The sequence below is a fragment of the Pelodiscus sinensis genome, chromosome 6 (assembly GCF_052426305.1).
Source record: "Pelodiscus sinensis isolate ZL-2025 chromosome 6, ASM5242630v1, whole genome shotgun sequence".
In the NCBI taxonomy this organism is placed as follows: domain Eukaryota; kingdom Metazoa; phylum Chordata; order Testudines; family Trionychidae; genus Pelodiscus; species Pelodiscus sinensis.
Window position 1 is genome coordinate 37,901,498 of NC_143057.1, and position 25,161 is coordinate 37,926,658.

The window sequence follows — 25,161 nt, forward strand, 5'->3', positions numbered from 1 at the left end:
AGTACTCTTGTTGGTTTAGGGGTTCCCTCATCAGGAAATATAGCATCCTACCTCTTCTCATATGCAGCCATCAGAAATACCACAAAACACCATACAAAAATTAAACTAAAATGTTACATAAAAACATAAAAGAATTTCATACAAGTCTGTGAACCTTAGGTTGTGGCAGCAAAATTTCCACCAGCAGAAGACATAATTCACTTTGAAAAGTGTGCCTTTCTTCAAAAGACCCCGGAGAGAATGAGAGTGAACACATACTGCACAACAATTTTAGTGCCTCAGATATAATCATTCAGACAAAGATTTGGAATAAGAGGCCTTTGGTTCTATTCTGGTCATATATCTTGATGTGATTTGTCACAAGAGCAATGGTTCCTAATATAGTAGCTACAAGGAAGTCATGTTAGGAATAGACCCACGAAAGCTCATCACCTAATAAACCATCTTGTTAGTCTTTAAAGTGCTACATAGTCCTGTTTTTTGTTTCAGCTAGACTAGGCTAACATGGCTACATCTCTATTACTTTGTTAGGAATAGGATTATCCTACACAGGAACCTTGGGAATACAAATTTACAGGTGAGAAGCTGGTCAGTGAACAAAAATCAGTGAGTAACTGAGATAGCAGAGAGGCCTTTGCTCTTACTATTAAAGTCAGCATAGTCAACACAGAGTATTTAACAAGGGGCTGTTTCCCAATCAGAGTTAAACTTCTGGAAGAGATGTTCTCAAGAAAACCTGTGAATTTTCTTCTCAATCTAACACAGTCTTCACTTTGGCAAAGACAAAAGGAACATTTGTTTATGCAAGCTCATAATTTTTGTACAAAACACTTACTTTTGACCTGCCCTCTGCATCCAGAGCCCTAAGAAATACCTGGTCATCACAGTAAGTCATGTCACAAGTTATGAATTTATATTTGTTCATGGACAATATACCAATCAGTGTCCAAAGAGACAGACTTTCTTATAACTTGCTGGCTGACAAAAAGAATTCATACTTACCCATTCAAAATCAAGAGTTGCTTAACTTAATCACTTCTAGCTCTAGCTAAAATTTTACTACCACGCTAAAGATTTGCAAAGAAGCAAAACTTCATTGAATCAGTCTTTTTTTTTTTTCCCCCCCGTCAGTGGTCATCTGGAGCCAATTGTCTCCAGTAGCTAGCATGGGTGTCGTGCATCAGGTAATCTGAGTGTGATTTCTCAAAATGCACCTCCAGAAATTCCTTCTTAGGACAGAGAACCACTCTGATACATTGCAAAATAAGGTGTAATACCCAGTTTATATCCAAATGTCTCCTTGTGGGCATATAAGTACAGACATCATGACTGCCAACCCACCCTGTGGTAGCAATCCTTTCAGTGGCAATAGAATATTTGGAAGATGTGTTTCTAAAATTTGAGTACACATCCCTGTAAGTGGCACATTTCAGCACACACACACAAACTTGGCCACACATGTTCAGCCCCAGTAGTTCATTGAGGCCAGGATCCTGTCTACGAAAGTTGCCGAAACTAGTTATTTCAGAAGAAACCTCAAGAAACCATGTAGTGGGTAGATATGTGGTGATTACAGAAGAATTTGCCTCTTGCTTTCCCTTAGATGCTAATGATTGAAATATGAGTGTTTACTCCCTGGTTTTGGAAGGGATCTAACCAGAGGTCAGCCTTCACTTTGGAAATGGAAATAGAGTCCTGGGTTCAGAAGAATCTGCTGATTTAAAGACAGCTTATACAAAGGGTACAGAAAAGAGGGGAAAGGGGAGAGCCAACTTCATCCTCCTATCCCCTGTTGAGTCAGGATGCACTTCAGACTCAATAGATAGCCATAGAACTTCTATTCCAACTGCAGAAAACACTGGACTTCTTGAAGTGAATTTGTCATCTTCATCCAGATCTGGATAACCTACAATTAATTGATTGGGCATCACTCTCATCAGTCAGTATTTTTTAATACTCAAACAGAACTAAATCAGAAAATTCCATACATTGATATGGTCAAAATTATTTCTGGTGTGAAGAGGAAATAGCTTATCTGTTTGTACAGTAGCTTGCATAGTGGGACCTTGACCTCTATAAGATACTGCTGTACAAATAGTAATAATAACTATTGATCTCAGCTACTCTAAAATTTTTACAGAATGTGTTTGCTTGGAGTCCTATAATCAAGACCTTACATTCTTTCGGCAGGCACATCTGACTTCTCATCTAAGTATCTTCAAATGTCAGGATTATTCAGAATGACAGACAAGTCTGTTGCAGGCCTTTCTATTGTTGTTACTTCTGAAAGGATATAGAATTGGTTTCTCCAACCATACAAGAATCACATTATTATTGTGTATAAAACGTTGTAGTTCTCATGCTTCTAAGAACTTTTTGGTTCAATGTAAATTCTTTTTGTAATTTCTGGAAAATGGTTCACCCATTGTTTTGTTCCAATTACCATCACCTCTTTAAAAGCAACAAGGAGTCCTATAGCACCTTAGAGACTAACAGATGCATTGGAGCATAAGCTTTTGTGGGCAAAAGACCCACTTCATCAGATGCATGTAGTGGAAATATCCAGAGGCAGTTATAAATATGCAGGCCAGAATCAGGCTGGAGATAACGAGGTTAATTCAATCAGGGAGGATGAGGTCCACTTCTAGCAGCTGATCTGGAGGTGTGAGTACCAAGAGAGGAGAAGCTGCTTTTGTAGTTAGCCAGCCATTCACAGTCTGTTTAATCCTGAGCTGACGGTGTCAAACTTGCAGATGAACTGTATCTCAGCAGTTTCTCTTTGAAGTCTGGTCTTGAAGTTTTTTTGCTGCAGGATGGCTACCTTTAGATCTACTATTATGTGTCCAGGGAGACTAAAGTGTTCTCCTACAGGTTTTTATATATTGCCATTCCTAATATCTGATTTGTGTCCATTTATTCTTTTATGTAGGGACTGTCCCGTTTGGCCGATGTATATAGCAGAGGGGCATTGTTGGCACACGGTGGCATATATTACGTTGGTAGATGTGCAAGTAAATGAACCAGTGAAGGTGTGGCTCATCTGGTTAGGTCTTGTGATGGCGTTGCTGGTGTAAATATGTGGGCAGAGTTGGCACTGAGGTTTGTTGCATGGATTGGTTCCTGTGTTAGAGTTACAATGCTGCGGTGTATATTTGCTGGTGAGCATATGCTTCAGGTTGGCAGGTTGTCTGTGGGCGAGGACTGGCCTGCCTCCCAGGGTCTGTGAAAGTGAGGGATCATTGTCCAGGATGGGTTGTAGATCACTGATGATGCGTTGGAGAGGTTTTAGCTGAGGTCTGTAGGTGATGGCCAGTGGGGTTCAGAGGGCCAGGACTGTAGGTGATGGCCAGCATCAACTCTTTAGAATGGTGTGGTATAATTTGATATTCCTTGCATTGTGAAGATTATTTCAAACATATTGGGTACAGACATCAACTGTACTCTGTTCATCTCATTCCATCCAAAATGACAGGTCCTTTATGGCCTTAACATTACTGTGAGTAATATGTTAAACACCTCAGATGGGTAGCCGTGTTAGTCTGTAACTGAAAAAACTTAAAAAACAATGAATGGTCCTGCAGCACCAGAGAGAATAACAAAAGACGTAGATAGTATCATGAGCTTCTGTGGGCACAACCCACTTTTTCATCTGCAGAAGTGGATTGTGCCTACAAAAGTTCATGATACTAACTACATTTTTTGTTAGTCTCTAAGTTGCTACAGGACCATTTGTTGGTTTTTAATTTTTTTCATGTTAAAAAACTTATATCACTTGGCCTGCTGCATATCTGGGAAGCTGTTCACAAAGAGTCAAATTTCCCTCTACAAGATCCCTGGTTGAGTTATGTTGAAAAGGATTGACCTTCGAGAGATTTGCAAAGTACAGTAAAACTCCATTGGTCCAGCATCCAATGCTACGGCACTCCTGATGGTCCGGCACCATCAGGAACCCGGAAGTGCTCCACCCGGACAATTGGAGCTGCTCTGCGCCTGGTTTCCCCGATTCAGCCGCTGCTGAAACTGACCAGCAGCTGAATCGGGGAAGCCGGGGGCAGAGCTGGGGTGCTGCCGAGTTGGTCTTGCAGGGCCGAGGGGCGGCACTACGGGACCAACCTGGCAGCACCCCAACTGCTCTGTCCCAGGGGTCCCCAAGAGCAACTGGGGTGCTGCTGAGTTGGTCTTACAGCGCTGAGGGCACCCCAGCTGCTCTGCCGCAGGCGTCCCCAATTCAGCCGCTGCTGAAACTGACCAGCAGCGGCTGACTCGGGGACGCCTGGGGCAGAGCCGGACTATTGGAAGAGGGGGGCTATGAGGGGTCTAGGGTGGCATCCCCCACCCCACCTCAGACCCCTCAAAGTCCCCCCTTCTGATAATCCGGCATATGTAATAATCCGGCATCCCCTGGGTCCTAAAGGTGCCGGATTATCGGAAGTTTACTGTATGTAGGAACATGCTACTGGATTAGCTTCCAAGTAATGTTAAATTACAAAGCTCTTGCTTTGTTGGGTGAACCTCTATTTCCTTGTTATTCTACTATAATAACAATAAAGATTCTCTTCATTGTCCCCTCTACTTTTAAGATTCATTGCTTGCAATTTCCCATTAGCGATGTATGTGGAAAGCTGTGCAGCAGAATGATGAATTTCTTTTGTAGTAATTTTCTTAGTTACCAACTTCTCTCATTCAGCCTATCCTGGTATTTGGTAAATGACCAGAATTACAATTTTTTTCTTTTAAGGGATACTTGGGCATATATATAAATGACTTTAATATAATTGGATACCAAGTTATCTTAATGATAGTTATCTGTTGATGGGGTATTTCTGAAGCTTTGAAGAACTATTCTGGTGATCTGAGCAGAAGATTGGGCTTAGTTCTGGAGTCTCAAGCAACAATACTAGAATACTTCTACATTTTACAAGTGGCAGGTCTTGCCCATTAGTGGTGAATAAGGAGGAGAGAAGCTGCTAAGAGAAGATTGTCAGATAATATACTTTTCAATCTGTTCAGCTAACATGGCTGGTTACTGAGTGCAAAGAAGTGTGGCCTAACAGATTCACAACTGCTGTTTAATTTGTAGCGGCTTTCTTGTTCCCTCATCCTCTGTGCTCCCATATAGTCTCATTTAATTATGATGCCCAGTTTATGTACAGTTTTTGTAAATCTTTATAATTTTTGTTGTTCTTCTCTGGTCTCTCTCCAAGTTGTCCACATCTTTCATAAAGTGTCATCTCCCCAGAATTGGATCCAGTACTCCAGCTGATGCTTCACTTGTGCAAAATAGAGTGAGACTATTATGTCTCATGTCTTGCTTATGACTCTTCTGTTAATGAACCCCAGAATATTAGGGGTTTTTTGCAACTGTTACATTGATGACTCATATTCAATGTGTGATCTAGTGTAACTCTCACATCCATTTCAGCAGTACAGTACTTTCACCTTGCCCATTATTCCCCATTTTGTAGTTGTGCAATTGATTTTTCCTCCCTGACTATTGTACTTTATAGAATTTCATCTTGTTGATTTCTATCAATTTTCCAATTTGTCACGGTCATTTTGATTTGTAATTTTGTCCTTCAAGTGCCTTTACTGCAAACCTCCCAAAGCTGCTGTTGTCTGCAAATTTTATAAGCGTATTCTCCACTCCGTTCTCCAAGTCGTTAATGAAAATATTGAATAGTATCAGACCCAGGATTATAAAAAGTTTCTTTCATGTTAGCAAATATTTTAAGTTTCTTCAGTATTTGTTTCACAGCTTTAAGGAAATAATCATTGAGAGTTCTTATCCTTCTGTCACTGAGTTTTACTTTATCATAGTGTTCTGTGATAATATCCTCCAAACTATATAGCTAAATTATTCAGAACATACCTTTTAAGTTTTGTTACATCATTCAATAGGCTCTGTTCAGTTTATTTCAGGAGCCTTCCTATGTTAATTCTTTACTCCTGTATGCCCCCATAGAGTCTCTCCTATGTAGTTTGAATCAAAGTGGTAAATTAGGATTTTTTTAAAAAGTTGTAATGTCCTGTTCTTATACATACATGCATGTAGGTGTTTGTCAACTCTTCAAATTCAAACATTTAACTCCGGAGTGTGCTGAGTTTTTCAGTTCTTTAATTTAAATTATATATTAAATATTTCCTGTGTCCAGACCTTATGTGTAGCTATGGAAGACTATTGAGTAAAATAATAGATTGTATAAATTTAAAACCTTGACAAGAATAAGCAAATGTTAATTACAACATTTTTATTTAGATTATTTTCTGTTCATTGTTCTGGTGTGTTTTAATAATGTATTTATTAGTCATTAAAACTCTAATCCAGTGTAGTAACTTGTAAATGAATTTAAAATTCTAAATGTTTTTTGTTCATAGAATTGTGTATTGTCTATGTATTATTTTCTCCTTGTTGATTGCTTTACATGATTTGTGTCTGTAAACCAAAACATTTTATATTGGAAGATATCCCAGTTGTTAAATTTACTATATACACAGGAAAACATAATTTTAAAAAATTGGTTAAGAGATTTTCACTGCTGTTTGCTGAGAGTATAGTCAGACGGTAGCATTGTTTAATTTTTTTTTGTAATATTAACAATGGTTTAAGTGGTAAATAATAGTCACCACTTTGGCTCTTTTTTTTATTTGAGAGAGGACTGATTTATGAATCATATATATAGTTTTGAAAACTTTTGTGTCTACAATATTTAAAGGACTGTTATTTAGTTAACTGTGCTATTTTGCATTTAAATACAAAGGGGCATGTGTGTGTTCACTTATGGAAAACATAAAGTAAACAGCTCTTATGTTTATTTCCTCACAGTATGAGATCCAAATTAAATCACATTTCTTAAGCTAAGCAGAATACTTTTGGAACATAGTCACTGTAAGCAAAGGAGCTCTGTCATAGTTGAAACTGAAGGAGAAGCCTGTTTTACATGGTTATATAGTTCATTCCTCTGAAATTCTGGCTTCCAGAAGTTTATAGAGCCTCAATATTTAAAACTGAAGATTCAACTATAGTATTCAGTCTACTGTAAATAGTATGCATGTTGTGATGGAAAAAGCTCCAGAAATAGATACATTAATGTGTTTTATTGAATGCTGTAACGCATCTCTTTTTTTCTCCAGAAAATTGAAAATGGAAGATTTGCAAAACTCAGATATATTGCACATGCCATGGTTAATAATACAGATTTGTTAATGATAACAAAAAGGTAAAAGATTTTCTTTTTGAATAGTAGTAAATATAATAATATGGTAAAATGTACTGGTTGGACCTCCCTGATCTGGCACGCTCGGGACCTGAACCATCTCAGACAAGGGGAGTTGAATGCTCCACTGCTGGCTGCCCTGCTGCCGGCTCCTTTTCTTTGGGCTCTCAAGGCTGGAGTTTCCCGCACTGCTGCTGTCACGCTAACTCTGGCCCGGCCGAGGCTCCCCAACTGCTGCTCCCAGTGGTTCCCCGCCACTGCTGGCCCCATTACCTCCAGGAGTTCCTCGGTGTTTCTTGACCCTGAGGCCACCCAGCCACTACCTGCCATGCTGCTATGGGCCAGCTACCAGGGGGTTCCCAGCCAGGGTCGCTCAGCCACCGCCAAACCCACTGCCGCCGGAGGTACCTGCAGTTTCCTAGCCGGGGCTGGCCACAGCGGATTCCCCTGCTGGGGCCGGGACTCCTGACTTCTGCCTGGCCTTGCTGTTGGGGCTCCTGGGTCACTGTATGGCCCTGCTGCCACCAGGGAATTCTCAAGGTTTCCTGGTCGGAACTGCTTTGGCCATCTGATCCCACTGACACTGGGGGGTTCCCCAGCCAGAGCCAAGGGTCCTAGACGCCAGCTGACATCATGGTTCCCCTGCCAAGCTGCTGCTGGCCCAACCGGGACTCAGCAGACCCACTCTCCTGGGGCTCTTCAATCCAGCAACATCCGTGGCCTTGCTGGACCATAGAATCCCAGATTTGAGAGGTTCAAAATGAACCACCAAACTGTTTGAGCAATAATTCTTTTAGATATAGTAGCTATTTTTATCATTTTAAGTATGTGTTTATACATAGACATATATATGCACACACAATGGATTAAAAAAAGGGTCTGGTATCCTATTATCTGTGACGACTCCATTGCCAGTTTGGCAAAGAATATATTATTGTACTAGCGGGTAATGCCCATCATTGACCGGACAAAGTCATTTTGCATAGATTACACTTATAGGAAAATTCAAGAAATTAAATATATATAATAGAATTTTTTATTAATGTGCTTGCAAAAAGTAAGTAAAAGAACAGTTTTAAATTTGTAGGATTTCGATTGCAAACATTTATTTTCTTGAATAATTACCATACATAGTAAATTTGAATCAGAAACTCATAAAGCTTCCATTCCTCTTTCCGTAACTAATTTGAATTATTTTGTGATTTATAGCATTAACATTTTCTTTGCACGAAATTGACAGTTGAATAGGCAACTCGAATTTAATTTTGTTAGCAAATATTTTTATGAAATCTAATCTGATTAAAAACAAAAATAATTAAACCTTTCACCTAACATATTCCAGTGTAAAAAGTAGTGTATTAAGCTAATTTAAGTGGCAAGATTGTTTATGCAAAATTGGGTATCTGTAGGTAATCGCAAAGTATGACTCCATTTTACACAAACAAATCCACAAACTAACTAACTTTTCAAAATATATGATAGATGCCTCACGGGTATAACTTCTATAATCCAAGGATGACTAATTTTCATTCATGTTTTCCATAACTGAAACAGATAAATTGTGTATTTAGTCTGTATGAAGTCAGTAGGATTCTGTATGGACTCAGGCATCCACTTGTGAAAAACACATTGCAGGACTGAGATTTAAATAATGATACTCAGTAATAAAGGAATGGAATTTTCTTTGCGACTCAGAAATATTTAATAATGGAGCATAAATCATTTCCATTTTTCTGTCTAGGGACTGCTTTTCTCCAGAGAATGTCAAGTTAGAAGTAAAGTTGCTGCTTTGGCATAAGAAAAATGCTGATAGATGCTATCAGTAAGCTATAGGAACCTGCAGAATTTAGGAATTTAGTACACAGGGACAATCAGGAAAATATATATGAATTAACTAAAGTGTGAATTAAAAGTGTGTTAATTAAACCCACTAAACCTCTATTTGGATGCTATTATTTAGAATTTTAGTAGTCTTAATTTTGTTTACATTAATTCACCTCCAAAGTAAATTATGCTAAGATGAATTAAAAGCCACTTCAATTTTAATCCACACAGGGGTTTAATGTCATTTAACTAATGCACTTTTAAAGTTAATTTGGGTTAACTTTCTTGAGTATCCCTGTATAGACAAGCCCCAAATCTTTTAAAAAATCATGCTATGTTGGTTGTTGTATGTATCTTAACTCGTGAGAGACAATTTGAAATGAAATCGTTTCACTGCACTGTCATTTAGACTACGTCTAGACTACATCCCACTGTCAGCAGAGGGATGTAAATGAAGCACTTCGAAAGTGCAAATGAAGTGAGGATTTAAATATCCCATGCTTCATTTGCATAATCCAGTAATGGTGCTCTTTTGAAATTGAAACCAGTCTAGAGGCGGTTCTTTCGAAAACGGGGCATTTTTTCGAAAGATCCTGTAAACCTCAGTCTAGACTGCGGTTTCAATTTCGAAATAGCACTTTTTCAAAAGAGTGCCATGACGTGATTATGCAAATGCAGCATGGGATATTTAAATCCCCGCTTCATTTGCATTTTCGAAGTGCTTCATTTACATCCCTCTGCCGACAGAGGGATGTAGTTTAAACACACCCTTAGTTCCTAATTTCTTTAGTGGCAATGAGGAAGTATTTAATACCTTTTTATTTTCTGCCTCCATTTTCATTTCTGCCTCATGTTTATGTTTTACTCTTGCTAGTGGTGTTTTGTTTGTGACAAAAGGAACATTTGGACAGCTGACATGTGAGTGGCAATACACTTATGATGAGTTTACCAAAGAGCCATTCATTGTTGATGGAAGAAGATTACGCATTGAAGCCAAGGTAGGGTAAATGCCTATTGAATGAAATGTAAAAGTATGATTTATTTTTTTCATTCTGAAGTTCTTTTGACATCTTTACAGGAGGTAGCTCAGATTTGTCTATGAGCTTGATCATATCCCAGACTAACTCACGCCCAATGAGTGGATCAGAATGTTAACTCAGCTTTTCCAATTTATTTTTCAATTCCCAGTTTTTAAAAGTCAGTTTTGGGCAGTAACAAGGGAATTTCCTTGTCCACATTCACCCATGTTGGTTTTTTTGTTTGGTTGGGGGTTTTTTTGGTTGTGGGAAGGGTTTCAGCTTCCACTCAGACACTTTTCTTCTGTGTGGAAAATGTTTATTAAAATAAATAAGTAACATCTTCACAGGTAGTATTTCTAGCCTACGCAGACCACCTGCACATCTCTTTTCATATGTTCCTGCCCTTGCTCTTCATATGGTAAACCAGTTGTATCTGCCAAGATATGCATTCAAGAATTACATAGAAAGAGCTCTGCAATAATTGTTTCCAACTCTGTGGATCCTCAGTCAGCCAGAGAAAAGAGGCTTAGGACATATCTACCCTGAAATGTAAGCTTGAGATTAGTGAGTCTCGAAGCAACTGGCTTCACAAAGTTGGGGTTACTTCAGTTTCCCTGGAGTTGATTGAAGATTTTTGGGATAGAGAGGACAAAGAAAATTGTTGATATTATATGGTAATTTTAGTGGGCTCTCAGGGCCCAAGTCAGAGGTAGGAGGGATGGTGTATCTACACTGTAAAGAATAGTGGTTGAACTCTAGGTCCCGTTTTGACTGGGTGAAACTCACACCCCTGCAAGGTCCTAGAACCTGAGGTCTGAGTCCAAGTCTCAGGGACTTGTGGTAGATGGAAGGGGGCTCAAGTTGGAGTTGAGCTCAGTCTTATATTGCAGTATAGATATGCACTTAAGAGTCCTTACAGCTTCTTGGATTCCTACATCTCCCGCCTATATATGCTAACATTCCTTTGGAAACACTGTAGTAAGAGAGGGTCACAACTTTCTAGCACCTGGGACACAACAGGAAGGTCTGTTTTTCAAGATTAGAGTTTTATTTGGGTAAATCCAAACACCCTCCCTAAAACCCCGGCACAAGAATTACTTGGCAAAGGGTCTGGTATTCTCTTCCTAAGAAGAGTGGAAATTGAAAGAAGATTTGAACTCACTCAGGAATACCTTTTTTTACTCATCTGAATGTCTAACAGTAAAGGACATAGGAATGTAATCTCCCCTCCATGGACAAGCAGCAATGAGGAAGAGGAATGAATCCTAAAATAGAATTCTCTAAGAAAGTGAGACCATGCATGAAAAATAGCTCCAGTGTGCATTAGTTCTCATGTAGTTCACATCATGCAATTATTATATAGAAAAATTTAGCACATCAAATGCTTTTAATTAACTCGCCTGTTCTAGATAGTTGATTATTCTATAGATATATAGATGTTTAAAATGATAGACATACAGTGCATTAAACAGAATGATGTTGTAAAGTAAGGTTTGTAGTTAAAAATTTGTTTGAGTAGACTGCTCTTTAAAAGGTCTTTCTTGTAGAGCAAATCTTCTTACTATATATTTTAGAAATGTGTCTGTCTGTCTGTCGGAGTCCATTTGTACAAAAAACCCTCCTAAATGGTCAGAGCTAAGATCACCAAATATAGTATTCAGCTTCCTTTTATCATAACTTAAAGCAAGGTCATGGTTTGGTTGTGCCAAGATAATGGAATGTGTGTGGAATTCAGTTGTTTCTTATAAAATGTAAAGGGAGGGATCTGTCAGGAGAGAGTTTATTCTGCGGAATGACCAGAGGGGGACAGAAGGGGGCCAGAGATGGGGACCAGGACAGCTATAACTGCGTTGGGCCCGGAGGGCGGAGAAAGGAACAGCTACCTACCATATACTACTGTGTGTGTGTGTGTGTGTGTGTGTGTGTGTGTGTGTGTGTGTGTGTGTGACTCTGTCTGTCCCTCAGTTGGACATACATGCCTACCCTGGCAATGCCCACTGGAGCTGCAGTGGCCATGATGGACAGGAGCTTATCACCTGAACCCAAGCTGTTGCAATGAGAGAGGGCTGGGTATACCTCTGTCTCTGGGGCAGCCTCCACGCTGAACCTCTCATTGCCAACCCCATTCCAGAACAATGATTTAAATTAAGAAAAAACTTATTTGAGTTGAAGATCTGAGCAATGCCAGGTGCATCTTCTAGTAAGAGTATAAAGATTCATTAGCTTCAGAAAAACTGAGGTAATATAATTTAAACTTGTTTGTTTTGTAGGAACGCGTTAAGTCTGTATTCCATGCCAAAGAGTTTGGAAAAATAATTAATTTTAGGACTCCAGAAGATGCCAAGGTAAAAACAAACAACTACTATTTAAATTATAACAACACAGTACTTTACTTTGGTAAAAAGCCTGGCTTCATAAGAACATTGACATGTGAAATTTCTCCCATGAATGATTCTCCATCAATGATAATTGTAAATCAAGATTGTATGTATTTCTGAGAGAGAGGGGCTATAGGAATTTGTATTAGAAAGTTCTATGGCCTGTGTTTCACACAGACTAGATTATCACACTGTGTTTTTTGGCCTTGGAATTTGGGAGTCCTCAATTTACAGATGGGGAAATGGAGTCACAGAGCAGCACACAACTCCAGCCCTATTTATTTATCTGACTTGACCTCTTATCAGCCTTGATAGACTTTTTATCTTTCTCCCAGGACACTTTAATCTCCTTTTTTATCATACTTCTCACGATACAAGCAATGCCTTTCCCACTCCTATCTGCCATGCCAGTACCTTTGCACTTAAACCTTTCTAAAAACTTATTTCTCTACACTGTGTTGACTTATTAGTATATTTATTTTCCTAATTTTAAAAAACAACCTAATTGTTGAAAACAATTTTGACAGAACCACAACATGTTTGTGCTTAAACAAACAATATGATCATATTGCAGCATGATTCAATTTTTCTGATTCCATCCTCTTTCGACTGTTTGTCATCCTCTCTCCGTCACCTCTTAACTTTAATTGTAATTGTTTGGTGGAGGGACCATGTCAGTCTCTGTTCTGTTACTTGCCTAAAATGATTGGATAATATAAATGAACAGTAATGTTTCTCTAGCATATATGCAAAACAGTGATGATTATTACTTTTCTAAAATATTGTTGTTCATATAGGACACCCAGACACAGAAGCCTAAAATTGGACTGTCCAGGTAATATCCAGACAGGTGGCAACCTTATCCGCAGATTAGGACATTGGAATCTTATTTTAGCATTAGTCTTATGTGTTGTCACGTGAAAGAGTGGAATTTGAACCTCAGTCAGTTTCTCTGAGACCAGAAAGAGAAATACTATTGATAGATTATGATCTTTGCATTATGTTAAGATTTGATTAGACCCGGTATTAAATGATGACATGTCTGGCCATTCCAGCCAAATGTTCTACTGCATGGCACACTTTTTACTAAGGGGACTTTTTTTTTCTCTTAACTGCCACAGTGGATCCTTTCTAAACTGGAAGAAGCAAGAGAAAGTCATCCAAAGTTGTAATTTCTGGAGAAGCACCAAGACACCGAAAACATGGAATGTGCACTTTTGGCTGTTGCGTTTTAATTGGTGTTTAACATGTGAAAGTGATTGCCAGCAAAAAAAGAGGAGAGTTTGTAGAAGCCTTTATTGTAATAGCTTCATTCTGCCTATATAATATATAATCATAAGCAAATTTTAATTGAGTAGTCAGTCAGTGTCAGGTTAAATAGTCTGGTTTTTCACTTACGAAATTAGACACTTAAATCTAGATAACTGAATCCTTACAAATACAGTACAAAAACGTAGTAGTCCTATGTTTGATTCTTTCATGATCTCTAGAATAATCTGTGTGATATTTAGAATGGAACATCTCTTGAGGTGGTAATCAAACACTAAGAACTCTTGTTCTCCCATCAGTTTTCACATAGATGTCAGCCACTTCATTATATTGAAATTCAAATGAACTCATCAGGGATTAGGCAGACTTAATCCTAAATCTTGAAGAAAATTCAGAATGACATTGCTGACAAAAATGTCTAACTCAGATATTTTATCTTAGAAGGGCTTTATATGGATAAATATCATGGAATTATTTTCTTTACTTTTTAAATAAATGAACAGTTCATGATAAACTTAATATAGTTATATCACTTTTAGTATAAACTTTTTTTATGTCACTTAAATTTAGAAAAAGCTTCCAATACTCATCTCTCTCTCTCTCTCTCTCTCTCTCACTCACACGCGCTCACACACACACACACGCGCACGCACACGTACACATATTCATAAGAAAGAACGGGTGTGTTTACCAAAGGAAATGATAATCTGGGGAAAGGAGAAGCAGATAAATCTTTGGAATAATGTTGTGAATAGTATGACCATATTTTAACACTATGAATATAGTGCATAACTGTATGAATATATGCATAATGAAGCATATGCTGATATTTTGAGAGTACTGATTAATGCAAGAGTATTCCTAGACTTACATAGTAGTCCATGCAAAGAATAAATTACAGATGACGACTGAATTAATCAAATCTTATATAAAAATCATGTTCATTTTAACATAATTTAACAAAAGTAATGTTGACTTAATTACCTTTACATAACTAATGAAACTTTTTTTTAAATGTTTAATATCAAGATGGGATAATGTAAGTGGCAGTTAGACTTCAGTAAAGAAAGCCTTGCTGTGGTGTCACATTAAGGGTTTTTTTTTTTTCAATTTACTGTCATGATGTATTAATTGTAATATTTGAGGATGGTTTAAAAATAATATCTATTGATCAGTTGACACAAAAGGTGAAGGGGAACTGTATAGTGATAAATGAATATAATGCCTACTCTAGTTTTTGAAGTCTGTGGAAGGTCTGATGCATGTAGTATCTGCTGCCAAAATGTTATTTCCAAACCACTGTTTGGAGTATGTGTAGTTAGGGAATTTAATTCTCCTGAAAATGCTGGTGCTGTTTGAGCTATCTAAAACGTTTTCTCTATTGTAAGAGCTAAAGTAAATGGCTTGCCAAACTTCAGTTAATTTCATTTATACCAAGTCTTCCCTGCTGTGTTTAATCTTACAGCTGGTTACAAAATATATTGCATTATTGTAATTTTCCCCCACAATATTTTATTCTTTGCTATATGGAATGTACATTGAATCAAAAGAGTATAAACAAGTTCCAAACTATATGATTGTGTGTTATTCCAGTCATGTGTACCCTTTGTGGTACAGAAAACATGAAATATACACCAAGAGTACTTGTTACATTCACACCAAAATTATAATGAATATATTGCCTTGTTTGACTGTTGGTAATGTCTTCAGCTGAATACCGGGTAATACAAACTTTCTCCTCCTTTTTACTTTCTTCTACTTCTAAATTTATACAATACAGCTGGATCAACAGCCTTATTATGATCTCCTTTAGAATGCCATTTTATTTTTCTTCCTATATTTGCTAAAGATCTGCTCCCGGAATTTCTGCTTTTGACCTCCATCACAACTCATGCCTTCTTTGTGTGTACTCATTTGTATAATCTTTTTTGTTCTCTTATTTGTAAATCATTCCTCTCTCTTTGGAACTTTCTTTTGTTCAATGGGTTTGCTTATCACCACCTTTTATTTTCTGGTGTACTCTGACACTAAAGTAATTTTGTGTGACTCCTGTCTTCAGCCTGATCACCTAGTAAGTTCCTAGAGGATTCCCATTTTTTTCCCCCATTTTAAATGCCCAATTCTTAAACTAGATCTTCAAAGACTGAAGAGCTATCCTTAAGTGCCTATTTTAATAGATTGTAGTTTTCTTCCATTTTTAATGCTATATTGCTATAAATTATAAACTATTTTGATATTATAAATCAGCAAAGATCCTTACTTAGTCTAAAAAATATGGAAAAAAAGCCCAATTCCATCATATTGCAGAACTTTTGAAAAAGGCATTTGCAGAACTCCTCCCAGCTTCCAGGATCCTATCTTGCCCTTATTGTCTAGGGTTCCTCTCTTGAACAACACGCTTCATATGTTCCTTACATTATTTTTTCTTTACAGCTGCTATTGCCGCACCCTGCTACAAGTTTTGATTACATTGCTACACTTCAGCCATTCTTTATTCAGTGGAAAAGAATATATTCATTTTATTAATGACTTATATTAAATTTAAGACATTGTAATGTTTGCATTTTGATTTGGTCCACTGTAGTATTAAAATATTAGTTAATTATTACTGTGAATCTTTATTGAAGCATATTGTCTCCTTTAAATGAATATGAATTTTCTTTTGAAAAAATACCTGGTTTGTTTTCTCAGAAAAAACATTTTATGCTTTTTAACTATGTTAAAAATAGTATTAGTACAGATTGGGCTTCCCTGGTCCAGCACCACTGAGATATGACCAGTTCTGAATGAGAAAATTTGACAGACCAAGGGAGGTGGTCTGCCACCAGCCCCCAAATCCATCTCCTCCTGCTGCTGGCAGGCCCCAGTAGGCACCCTGCTTTGCCCTCCCCACCAAGCTCACTGTCCTGCTTCCCCATCTGCTGCTGGCTCCCTGGATGATACAGGCTCTGTCCCTGTGCATCGGGGGACAGCCATGGGGCTTCTGCCCCTTGCTATAGGAGGCTGCCAGGGGACTCTGCCTCTGTGCTGCTGTGGGACTCCAACTTCAGCCCTGGGAGCTGCCACGATGCCCCAGACCAGGGCTCCAGGGGGCTGCCAGGAGTCTCCAGCCCCGCACTGCCATGGGGCTTTGGCCTCAGCCTCACATTGCCGTGGACTGCTGTAGACTAGTGTGGGGCTCCAGCTATAGTCCTGCACTCCCCCCAGCCAGGCTGCCAGCCCTGTTGCCTCAGGCCAGCCTGGCCCTCCTGCCCTTCAGGCTCGTGGGCGCTCTGGTCCAGGAGTGCCAATTTTCAGAGGTACAACCTGTAATAGCTATTGGAAAACCAAAACATGAAGTAAGAACGACTAGTTTTAAATAATAGTGACTAAGCCCTATAAAACAGTGGGATATTCTAGTAATAAAAATACAAGACAGATGATGAAAAATAAGTCAAAAGATGTAATGTCTATTCTACACAACTAAAGTTTTGCATACAATTAAGGGCCCCATAAAGGTTTTTTCCGGGCCTTAAGGTTTAACAAAAAGTAAAGATATTAATATAGCTTTGAATATTTTCCTCTTAATTTATAAAGTTTAACTATGTGCATTTTTTCACTAGTCTTGTGGCTTTTGTTACCACGATTGAGGAGAGTTTGTGTGTTACCACACAGAACCTTTAGGCTATAAGCAACTAAAGCCAAATTATCTTCAAAGAGAGTTGCTTGCACCTGAGCGTGGCATGCAGCCCTTAGCTTTAAGGTTTCCTTGATTAAAAAAATAGAGGTTTATAACTGGATTTTTTATTTAGAACTGCGGGGTGATTATAATTTGCATTCATAATACATATCGTTTTTCTGCCTCTAAATGAAGCAGGATTTAGAAGTTACCGTAAGTTCTGGAAAAAGAACTTCTTAAAAATCCTTTATTTTCTACTATTTTTATAAAAAATAATAGTAGTAGTTTATGTATCTTTGTAACCTTCATAAAATACACACATATATTAGTGTTGGTTAGCAGTTCAAAAATGTTTATTTTCATATCTGAGCAGCCCTTTGTGGTTCTGTTTGGTTTTTGTTTCTCATGTGTCTATGAAAATAGTAAATGTAAAGGTTACACTCTGGTCTATCCAAGTTCTTGAGCTTGAACTGTAAACATGCAGTTTTCCTAAGAAATTAGTCTGCTAATGTCAAATGATGATTTTTATAAATACAGCGTTCACATATCTTTGTAAGAATGCTAAATCTTGTATAGCTTGTAATATGACAATATAATCACACAATGCAAATATTTATGCCTGGCTATAGATGAATATGTTTATTAAAATTTTTAAAAAACTTGTATGCATGTTTCTTCACATAGTGTTACTTTACAGGAAAAAGTAGTACATTCTTTCTAAAAAAACTAGAATGTTTCTTCTCTTTCTTGTTGCTTTGCATTTGATCTCCAAAAAGTTATACATTTTTCATTAATTATTGATTTACATATGTAATGATTCCACCATGCCACAAAGAAGAGTGGTTCTGCTGTATTGTATTTTCAGTAAGCAACCAATCACTGCATAATTAAACATGCTTTCCAGCAATAGATTACATTTTCCTAATTTCTCAACTGTTGTTTAATTTTTACTGAAGTTTGACTTTTCCTATTAACCAAGACAGTTCAGTTCTATAAGAATATACCTGATGTCTCATCTATTAAGTAAACTACTGAAAAAAATCTATCTCTGGGAGATCAACTGAATGCAGCAATTCACCATTTTCATTTTTAAACATCTGTGATTTTGGGGGGGAAATAGGGAGACCTTCTTTGTACTTTACCTCACGTGTTGTCAGCATTTATCTTTGAGGCTATTTTTGAGGCCCCTTAGGGACCAGCCTAGAAGCACCCATAGAGGGGCAGTGCTCACGCCTCTTAGCCATAGCCTTTCCTCTAGCTACTTGAGGTGGCACCACCCCAGTGTCCCTCAGCACCTTCTTATCTCTCCCCCATGCCTAGAGTTGGAGATCTGCATGGTCTTTACGAGGGATGTAATAGTGTAGTCGATTAACCAATAAGCAAAAGTTTATAGGTTAATGCAATAGACGACACACATTTCCCTCAACCCCCTCCCTCCGCCAATCAATTTTCTAGCAGGCTACCCAGCCCAACTCATCCCTAGCTTGCACTGGGTCTGGGATCTACCCCTGCTGTGGCTCTGCATTTAAAGCTCAGTTCCAGCTAGTGCTAGGTCCAGGAGCTGAGACCCTCCTGCCTCCTCCCCCGCCCCCAACAGGGGTTGCTACTGCAGACCAGCTCCTGCCTGGCACCCTTCACTGCTACCTCTGATACAGTGGCTTGCCCACAAGCTTAGAGTCTGTCTAATTGCCATATTTGGATCGGAAAGGAATTATCCCCCAGGTTAGACTGGATAGAGATTGTTGGGGGAGGAGAGGTGGGTTTGCCTTCCTCTGCAGCATGGGTCATGTTTAAGCTAGTGTAAATGGTGAAATCTCTCTATCTTAAAGTCTTTAACCATAATTTGAGAATTTCAGTGACTCAGCCAGAGATTGGACTCTTTGAGGTCTGGGTGAGGTTATCCGATGGCTATGCTTCTTGCAGGAGAAAACATCATAGTTGCTGATAATCTGAGTAGAGACCTCCCAGATTTGTGAATGGTTCCCTGAATGATCAATTGACTCAGACCATATTCTCCAGTTGGAGTTGATGAGATGCAGATCTGTTCAAATAGGGTCAATAAAAAGTGTTGCCTCTTCTGCTCCTGAGTGGGCAAGAACAGTCTTTCCCTATCAGATGCCTTCCTCCTGCACAGGGATAATGGTCTGATGTATACCTTTCATTCCTTTCCCTTGACTCAGAAGGTAGTGAAAAAGATAAGACAGGGCAAAAATAGTCTCATCATTCAGGCTTGGCCTTGTCAACCGGTGTTTACCAATCTCCTGTAAGTGTCCTGCAGAGTCTCTGATTTCGGTGTCAAGGGAAGAGTAGGATCTTTCATCTGGACCCACGGTCACATCATCCGGCAGTGTGAGTGATCAAACTGTGACTTGTCTGCTCTTGAGCAATCCTGTTTTTCATCTGTGCACGATATACTACTTAACTCTAGAAAGCCGTCAGCTAGAAACTGCTACCTTCTAAAATGGTCTAATTTTCAAGCATGAATTAAGAGGAATTATGATTCACCTGTATCAGTTCACGTTCCTTGTGTTCTGGAATATTTCATTCATTTAAAAATCAGTTCATTGGGCAGCCATCTCCACATATGATATATTTTTCGATGGCAGTTCACTGTTCGCACTTCAGTTAAGAAGTTCATGAAAAGTTTATCAAAAGTGTATCTTCCATTAGAAGTCCTATTTCCTCTTGGGATCTTGATCGTTCTGGTGAATTCACCCTTTGAAAATTTGGTTGTGTTTTCACACTGTCATATACTTATCAAAACAGCCTTCATTATCACCATCACATTGGCCAGCAGAGTGAATGATTTTATAGCTGATCCATCTCACTTCTTTTCATAAGGACAAGGTAAGTCACAGGCCTAATCAGTTTCTTACTGAAGGTAATGTCTGATTTCCTCCTCTTTTTCGCCCCAACCCAACCACATTCTATAAGAACTGAGAAGTTGTTTTATACTTTAGTGGCTAGAAGGGTTCTTGCCCATTTGGGTATGACTAAAGAGTTTTTATAAATAATCTAAACTGCATCTTATGCTAATAGCCACATGGGTTACACAGTTTCTTCCTAGACTGTTTCTTTGTGCATTCAACTATGTATTGATGCATGTTACATATTAGCATAAGTTCTTTACCTGCTGCAACTGAACCACATGAGCAAGTTTGTTCTCTTGTTTTCAGCAAGTGCTAATTACTGAAATATGCAGGGCTGCCACTTGGGCTACGGTGTACACCTTCACTGAGAATTATGCTCTAGACCAGTGTTTCTCAACCTGTGGTAAGAGATAAATCGGGGGGGAGGGGGAGGGAAATAAGTCAACACAACTGAAATTTGGAGAAAATTGAATTTTTGTTTTACATTTTATACCGAAACATTTCCATCACCTGCCCAGCTAGAATTGCCAGGTGTCCGGTTTTGAACCGGACAGTCCAGTATTTGAGCTTTCTGTTCAGGAAACAAATTGAGAAAATATAAATGTCTGGTATTTTCTAAATAAGATGTAATGTAGATTGTGATATAATGCCAAGTGTGTCTGGTATTTTTGTTGAAACCATCTGGCAACCCTAGCTATGATTAAGTTGTTTAAACAAATGTGTTGCAATGTTAGAAAAAAAATTGTCAGAAAACTGTAGGTACTGGGATAATTATATATATTTAAAAAGGGAGTACTTTATAAAAAAAAGGTTGAGAAACACTGCTCTAGACTTGGCCTCCAGGGAGGCCACTGAGTTTAACAAGACAGGGCTTCAATCTCTATTCAACAAGGACTGTTCCTGCCTGTAGGTTAGATTTCAACACTGCTTATCAGCCTATCCCATAAGTAGGAATATGCAGACACACTTGAAGAAATGCAGGTTACAGTTACCTACCCATAACCAGAGTTCTTGGAGATGGCTCCATGTATTTATACTTCCCACCAACCTAACCCTTTTTGAGAGAGTCCTTGTTCATTTCTGTCTCTGGCTTTGTGGTGCAAGGAACTGAAGATGGTAGGGGCACTCCATTGTATGGTCTCTTTCTCAGAATATTGGTGACACTAAAGGGAAAGGTACCACAAGGCATCATAAGGTGGCACAATAATCCATACATGGGAATATGTGGAACCATCTGGAAGACTCCTGGTTACTGGTAAGTAACCTCTTTTTCCTATGTAAATTTATTTCAGGCATGTTTTGCTTTCACCTATTTATTACATTTGTGTTGGCTGATGCAGCACAACATAAAAGACACATTAGAAGAAAGTTTTTAGAAAAGGCTTACAGCAGTATATACAAATAATTTTGTGGTGTTTCTCTCTAACTTCACTAAGTAATGATCCCTGTAGTGTTGTCACCACAACAGAATGTTTTAAAGTGTTGTCAGAAACACTTATACAAAAAAAAAAATCTGTTTCCTACTGCAATGTTTGCAGAATTGAACACAGTAGCAAATGAATTGCTGTTACACTTTGAGAAATTGTAAAATTACGTAAAGTTGTAGAAATTAATGAGAAGCACTTGGTGTTTGAACATGAGGTTTTTACGCAAAAGTCCTATAGCTTTAAGTTATTGGAAGCTATGCCCAACTCGGCCTTGTGATCTAAAAATTCTTATAACTTTGAGTTCCCACACTTCCATACATCAGTTTATTTCTAAAAAGTGCAAATTTCAAAAATCTTTTTTAAAAAACCACCCAGGTTGTTCTATTAATATTGATTGACATGTTCAAATCTATTGTGCATACTTCTTACTGTTCATCAAGATTGACACGTGGCCATTGTTAAATTACAGGTTGGTGCACAACATTCTCTCCCCAACTGATAAATTGCAACATGTAATGGAGGTCACTTAAAAACTGGGCTGAGATGAGCAGTTGATTGTCCAATTATAATACACAGACTCTGAAGACAAAGGGAAAGAAGCAAATCAGAGGATAATCTCAGGTATGTTGCAATTTTCTCTAACCTAGTTCATCAGTGTTTTCAATGTGATGATTGTGGGTGAAAAAAGCTATATAAGGGGTTGTTGCTAAGAGACACTATTTGTGATTGATTCTAGGCAAAATGTAAAGCATAGTTCTGACAGTCTACTAGCTAATGCTTTTTTGTTCATTTTTAGGTTTTAAATTTTTCTAGTATAGGATAATTATTTGCCCTAGTAAACAGATACAATTTTTGCAGAAGACAATTATACTGACACATAGAAGATAAAGTACATGCAAATATATTATTTCTGTCAGTCACATTTTCCATGTATTGGTTACATGGCGGTCAAATGATTTGTAGGTTAAATGTTACATTGACATATCAGTATTTGAACTCATTTGCTAATATTCACTAACACCTCTTTCCATTTAAGCACATGACAGATTTTAAAACCTTTTGCTATTATAGTACAATCTGATAGGTGTTTCAATTTTTTTTAAATGCAGAGCTGAGATTTGTAGAAGCCAGTACAAGTATCTGCAGAGGTCACCCAGCATCTTGACTTATAGAATCCTAGAACTGGGAGGGATCTTGAGAGGTCATTGAGTCCAGTCCACTGCCCTCATGGCAGGACCAAGCACCAGATTGTCCCTAACAGGTGTTTATCTAATCTGCTCTTAAATATCTCCAGTGATGGAGATTCCACAGCCTCCCTATGCAATTTATTCCAGTATTTAACTACCCTGACAGTTAGGACATTTTTCCTAATGTCCAACCTAAACCTCCCTTGCTGCAGTTGAAGCCCATTGCTTCTTGTCTTATCAGAGGCCAAGGACAACTACTTTTCTCCCTCCTCCTTGTAACACCCTTTTAAATACTTGAAAACTGCTATCATGTCCCCTTTCAGTCTTCCCTTTTTTAAGCTAAACAAGCCCAATTCTTTTAGGCTTCCCTCATAGCTCGTTTACTAGACCTTAAATCATTTTTGCTGTTCTTCTCTGTATCTTCTCCAATTTCTGCACATCTTTCTTGAAATGTGGTGCCCAGAACTGGATGCAATACTCCAGTTGGGGCCTAATCAGTGCAGATTTCCACATTGTCATGTTTGCTGAACTGTCCCGAGGGTCTGCAAGCTTGGCCACTAGAGATACATACAACTCCAACCCATACTTACAATGCACGAATGACTGGAATACCGGCTATTCTTCTTCGAGAGGTCCCAGTGGATGCTCCATGCTTGGGTCTTGATGTTGTCCTGATGCCTGGATCGGAGATTTTGCAGCAGTCCTTGTCGGGCCATGCATGTGCAGCACAAACCAGCGTGTGCTGTGCCAGTCGGCACCAAACATGTGCAGCCCATCCTCTCCAGTTCCTTCTCAACCACCCTCGGCCTGAGATGGAGCTCTGCAGTTCTCTGCCTTATTCACACTCTTCAACTGTTATTAGCTGTTAATTGATAGTTCTTAGTTAGTGTTGGTCTTCTCACATTGTTAATAGTTATAGTTTAAAAAAAAAAAGGTTTTCATTGTACCCAGCTCTCCGGGTTTTAAACGGTGTGCCTCTTGTAGAGACGTGATGCCTATCTTGGACCGTCATTCACAATGCGTCAGATGTTTAGGAGAGCACCATTCATCTCAGGATTGTCCCCACTGTGCCAAACTCAAGGCCAGGACTCACAGGGACAGGGACCTTTGCCGGAAACTGAACCTTCTGGAAGAGAAGGCAAACCTGGCTTCAGACCAGGGAAGGCAGCCCAGGGAGGTACATTCAGCCCCAGGCTTCCCTCAGGGCAAAAAGGTACCAAAAAAAGAGGAGTTCCTCTCAGCCTCATCACCAGCCCTCCTCAAGGAAACCATCAGCACACTGGCCTCGCATCAGCGCTTATGATGGGCCGGGTACCTCAGGTGTCCAGGCATCGTCAGCTACCAGCAGCACCTATGGCAAAGAGCCTACACATCGCCCTAAGACCATACTGGCACAAACCACGGTACTGTCATCCACATCGGTACCGACAACTTCACCGGTACCGATGACTACGGCACTGCACCCTATGGCACCAACCACTTCCTCTGCACCAACGGTACCTTCTCATTCCTTGGCACTGGTCGTATACTTGATATCGCCAACATACCAGCGATTTCTGCCATCCAGGCTGAACACTCCATTGGTACCGTATAGCCACACACTACAAACACCAGCACTGATCCTTGCAGCACCATTGCCATATATGCGAAATGCTTGACTTGGCAATCACATTTGCCCCTGAGTCACTTCTCTTCGGGACCGACGCTTCACCGGTATCAACGACATCACATGCTTTATCCCCGGTGCCATGGAAGTTCTCCAGCAATGACGACGAAGAGGTACAAGCCACCTCATCTCCCCCAATACAATATTACAAGCCCCAATATGATCCAAGGGTGGCGACTCCTTAATATAAACACCACTGGATGCCTCCTTCACTACCACATCCAGCACAATGGCCTTATTGGAGTCCTGGGAGCTCCTACAGGAGACATCACAGCCCACAATCAAGCCCTTATAAACAAGCTACCTCCCTTACACCTCGCACAACTTCGATTTAGCTATCAGAAACTCAGGCACCACAAGCGACAGTCATCATCCCCTGATTCATCACCACCCACCAACTCTTCTTAGTCACCAGATGAGGCTATCATGCCACCTCCACCATTAGCCACGGAACTTCAATGAACTCTTTGAGAGACTTGCAGCTGAACTCAAAATCGCCACTGAGGTGACAACCCCAGCCTGAGCTCCATCCAACAAAATTGCCTTTCCCATCAATCCTGCCATTTTGGACCTGGCCAACACAATTTGGCAAACACCTGCATTGAACCCACTTATGTGCAAGAGTGCAGACAAAAAAATACTACACATC

General features: G+C 39.1%; 1 protein-coding gene across 4 annotated transcripts in view; it reads left to right on the forward strand.

Moving 5' to 3' along the window:
* The window catches only part of VPS13A (vacuolar protein sorting 13 homolog A), a 291,281-nt gene that overhangs the window by 239,932 nt on the left and 26,188 nt on the right, over positions 1 to 25,161 (forward strand). For 2 of the 4 annotated variants that reach the window (XR_012904696.2, XR_012904698.2), the window contains exons 69-72: positions 7,132 to 7,217; positions 9,913 to 10,036; positions 12,328 to 12,402; positions 22,129 to 22,280. Coding sequence is in view for 2 of the 4 variants with exons in the window: in XM_006122479.5 (XP_006122541.3) it covers positions 7,132 to 7,217; positions 9,913 to 10,036; positions 12,328 to 12,402; positions 13,557 to 13,607 (336 nt within the window). In the remaining 2 variants the exon portion in view is untranslated. Of the gene's footprint in view, positions 1 to 7,131; positions 7,218 to 9,912; positions 10,037 to 12,327; positions 12,403 to 13,556; positions 18,026 to 22,128; positions 22,281 to 25,161 lie in introns of those variants that run through there. The other 2 variants (XM_006122479.5, XM_075931737.2) reach the window with 1 other exon arrangement.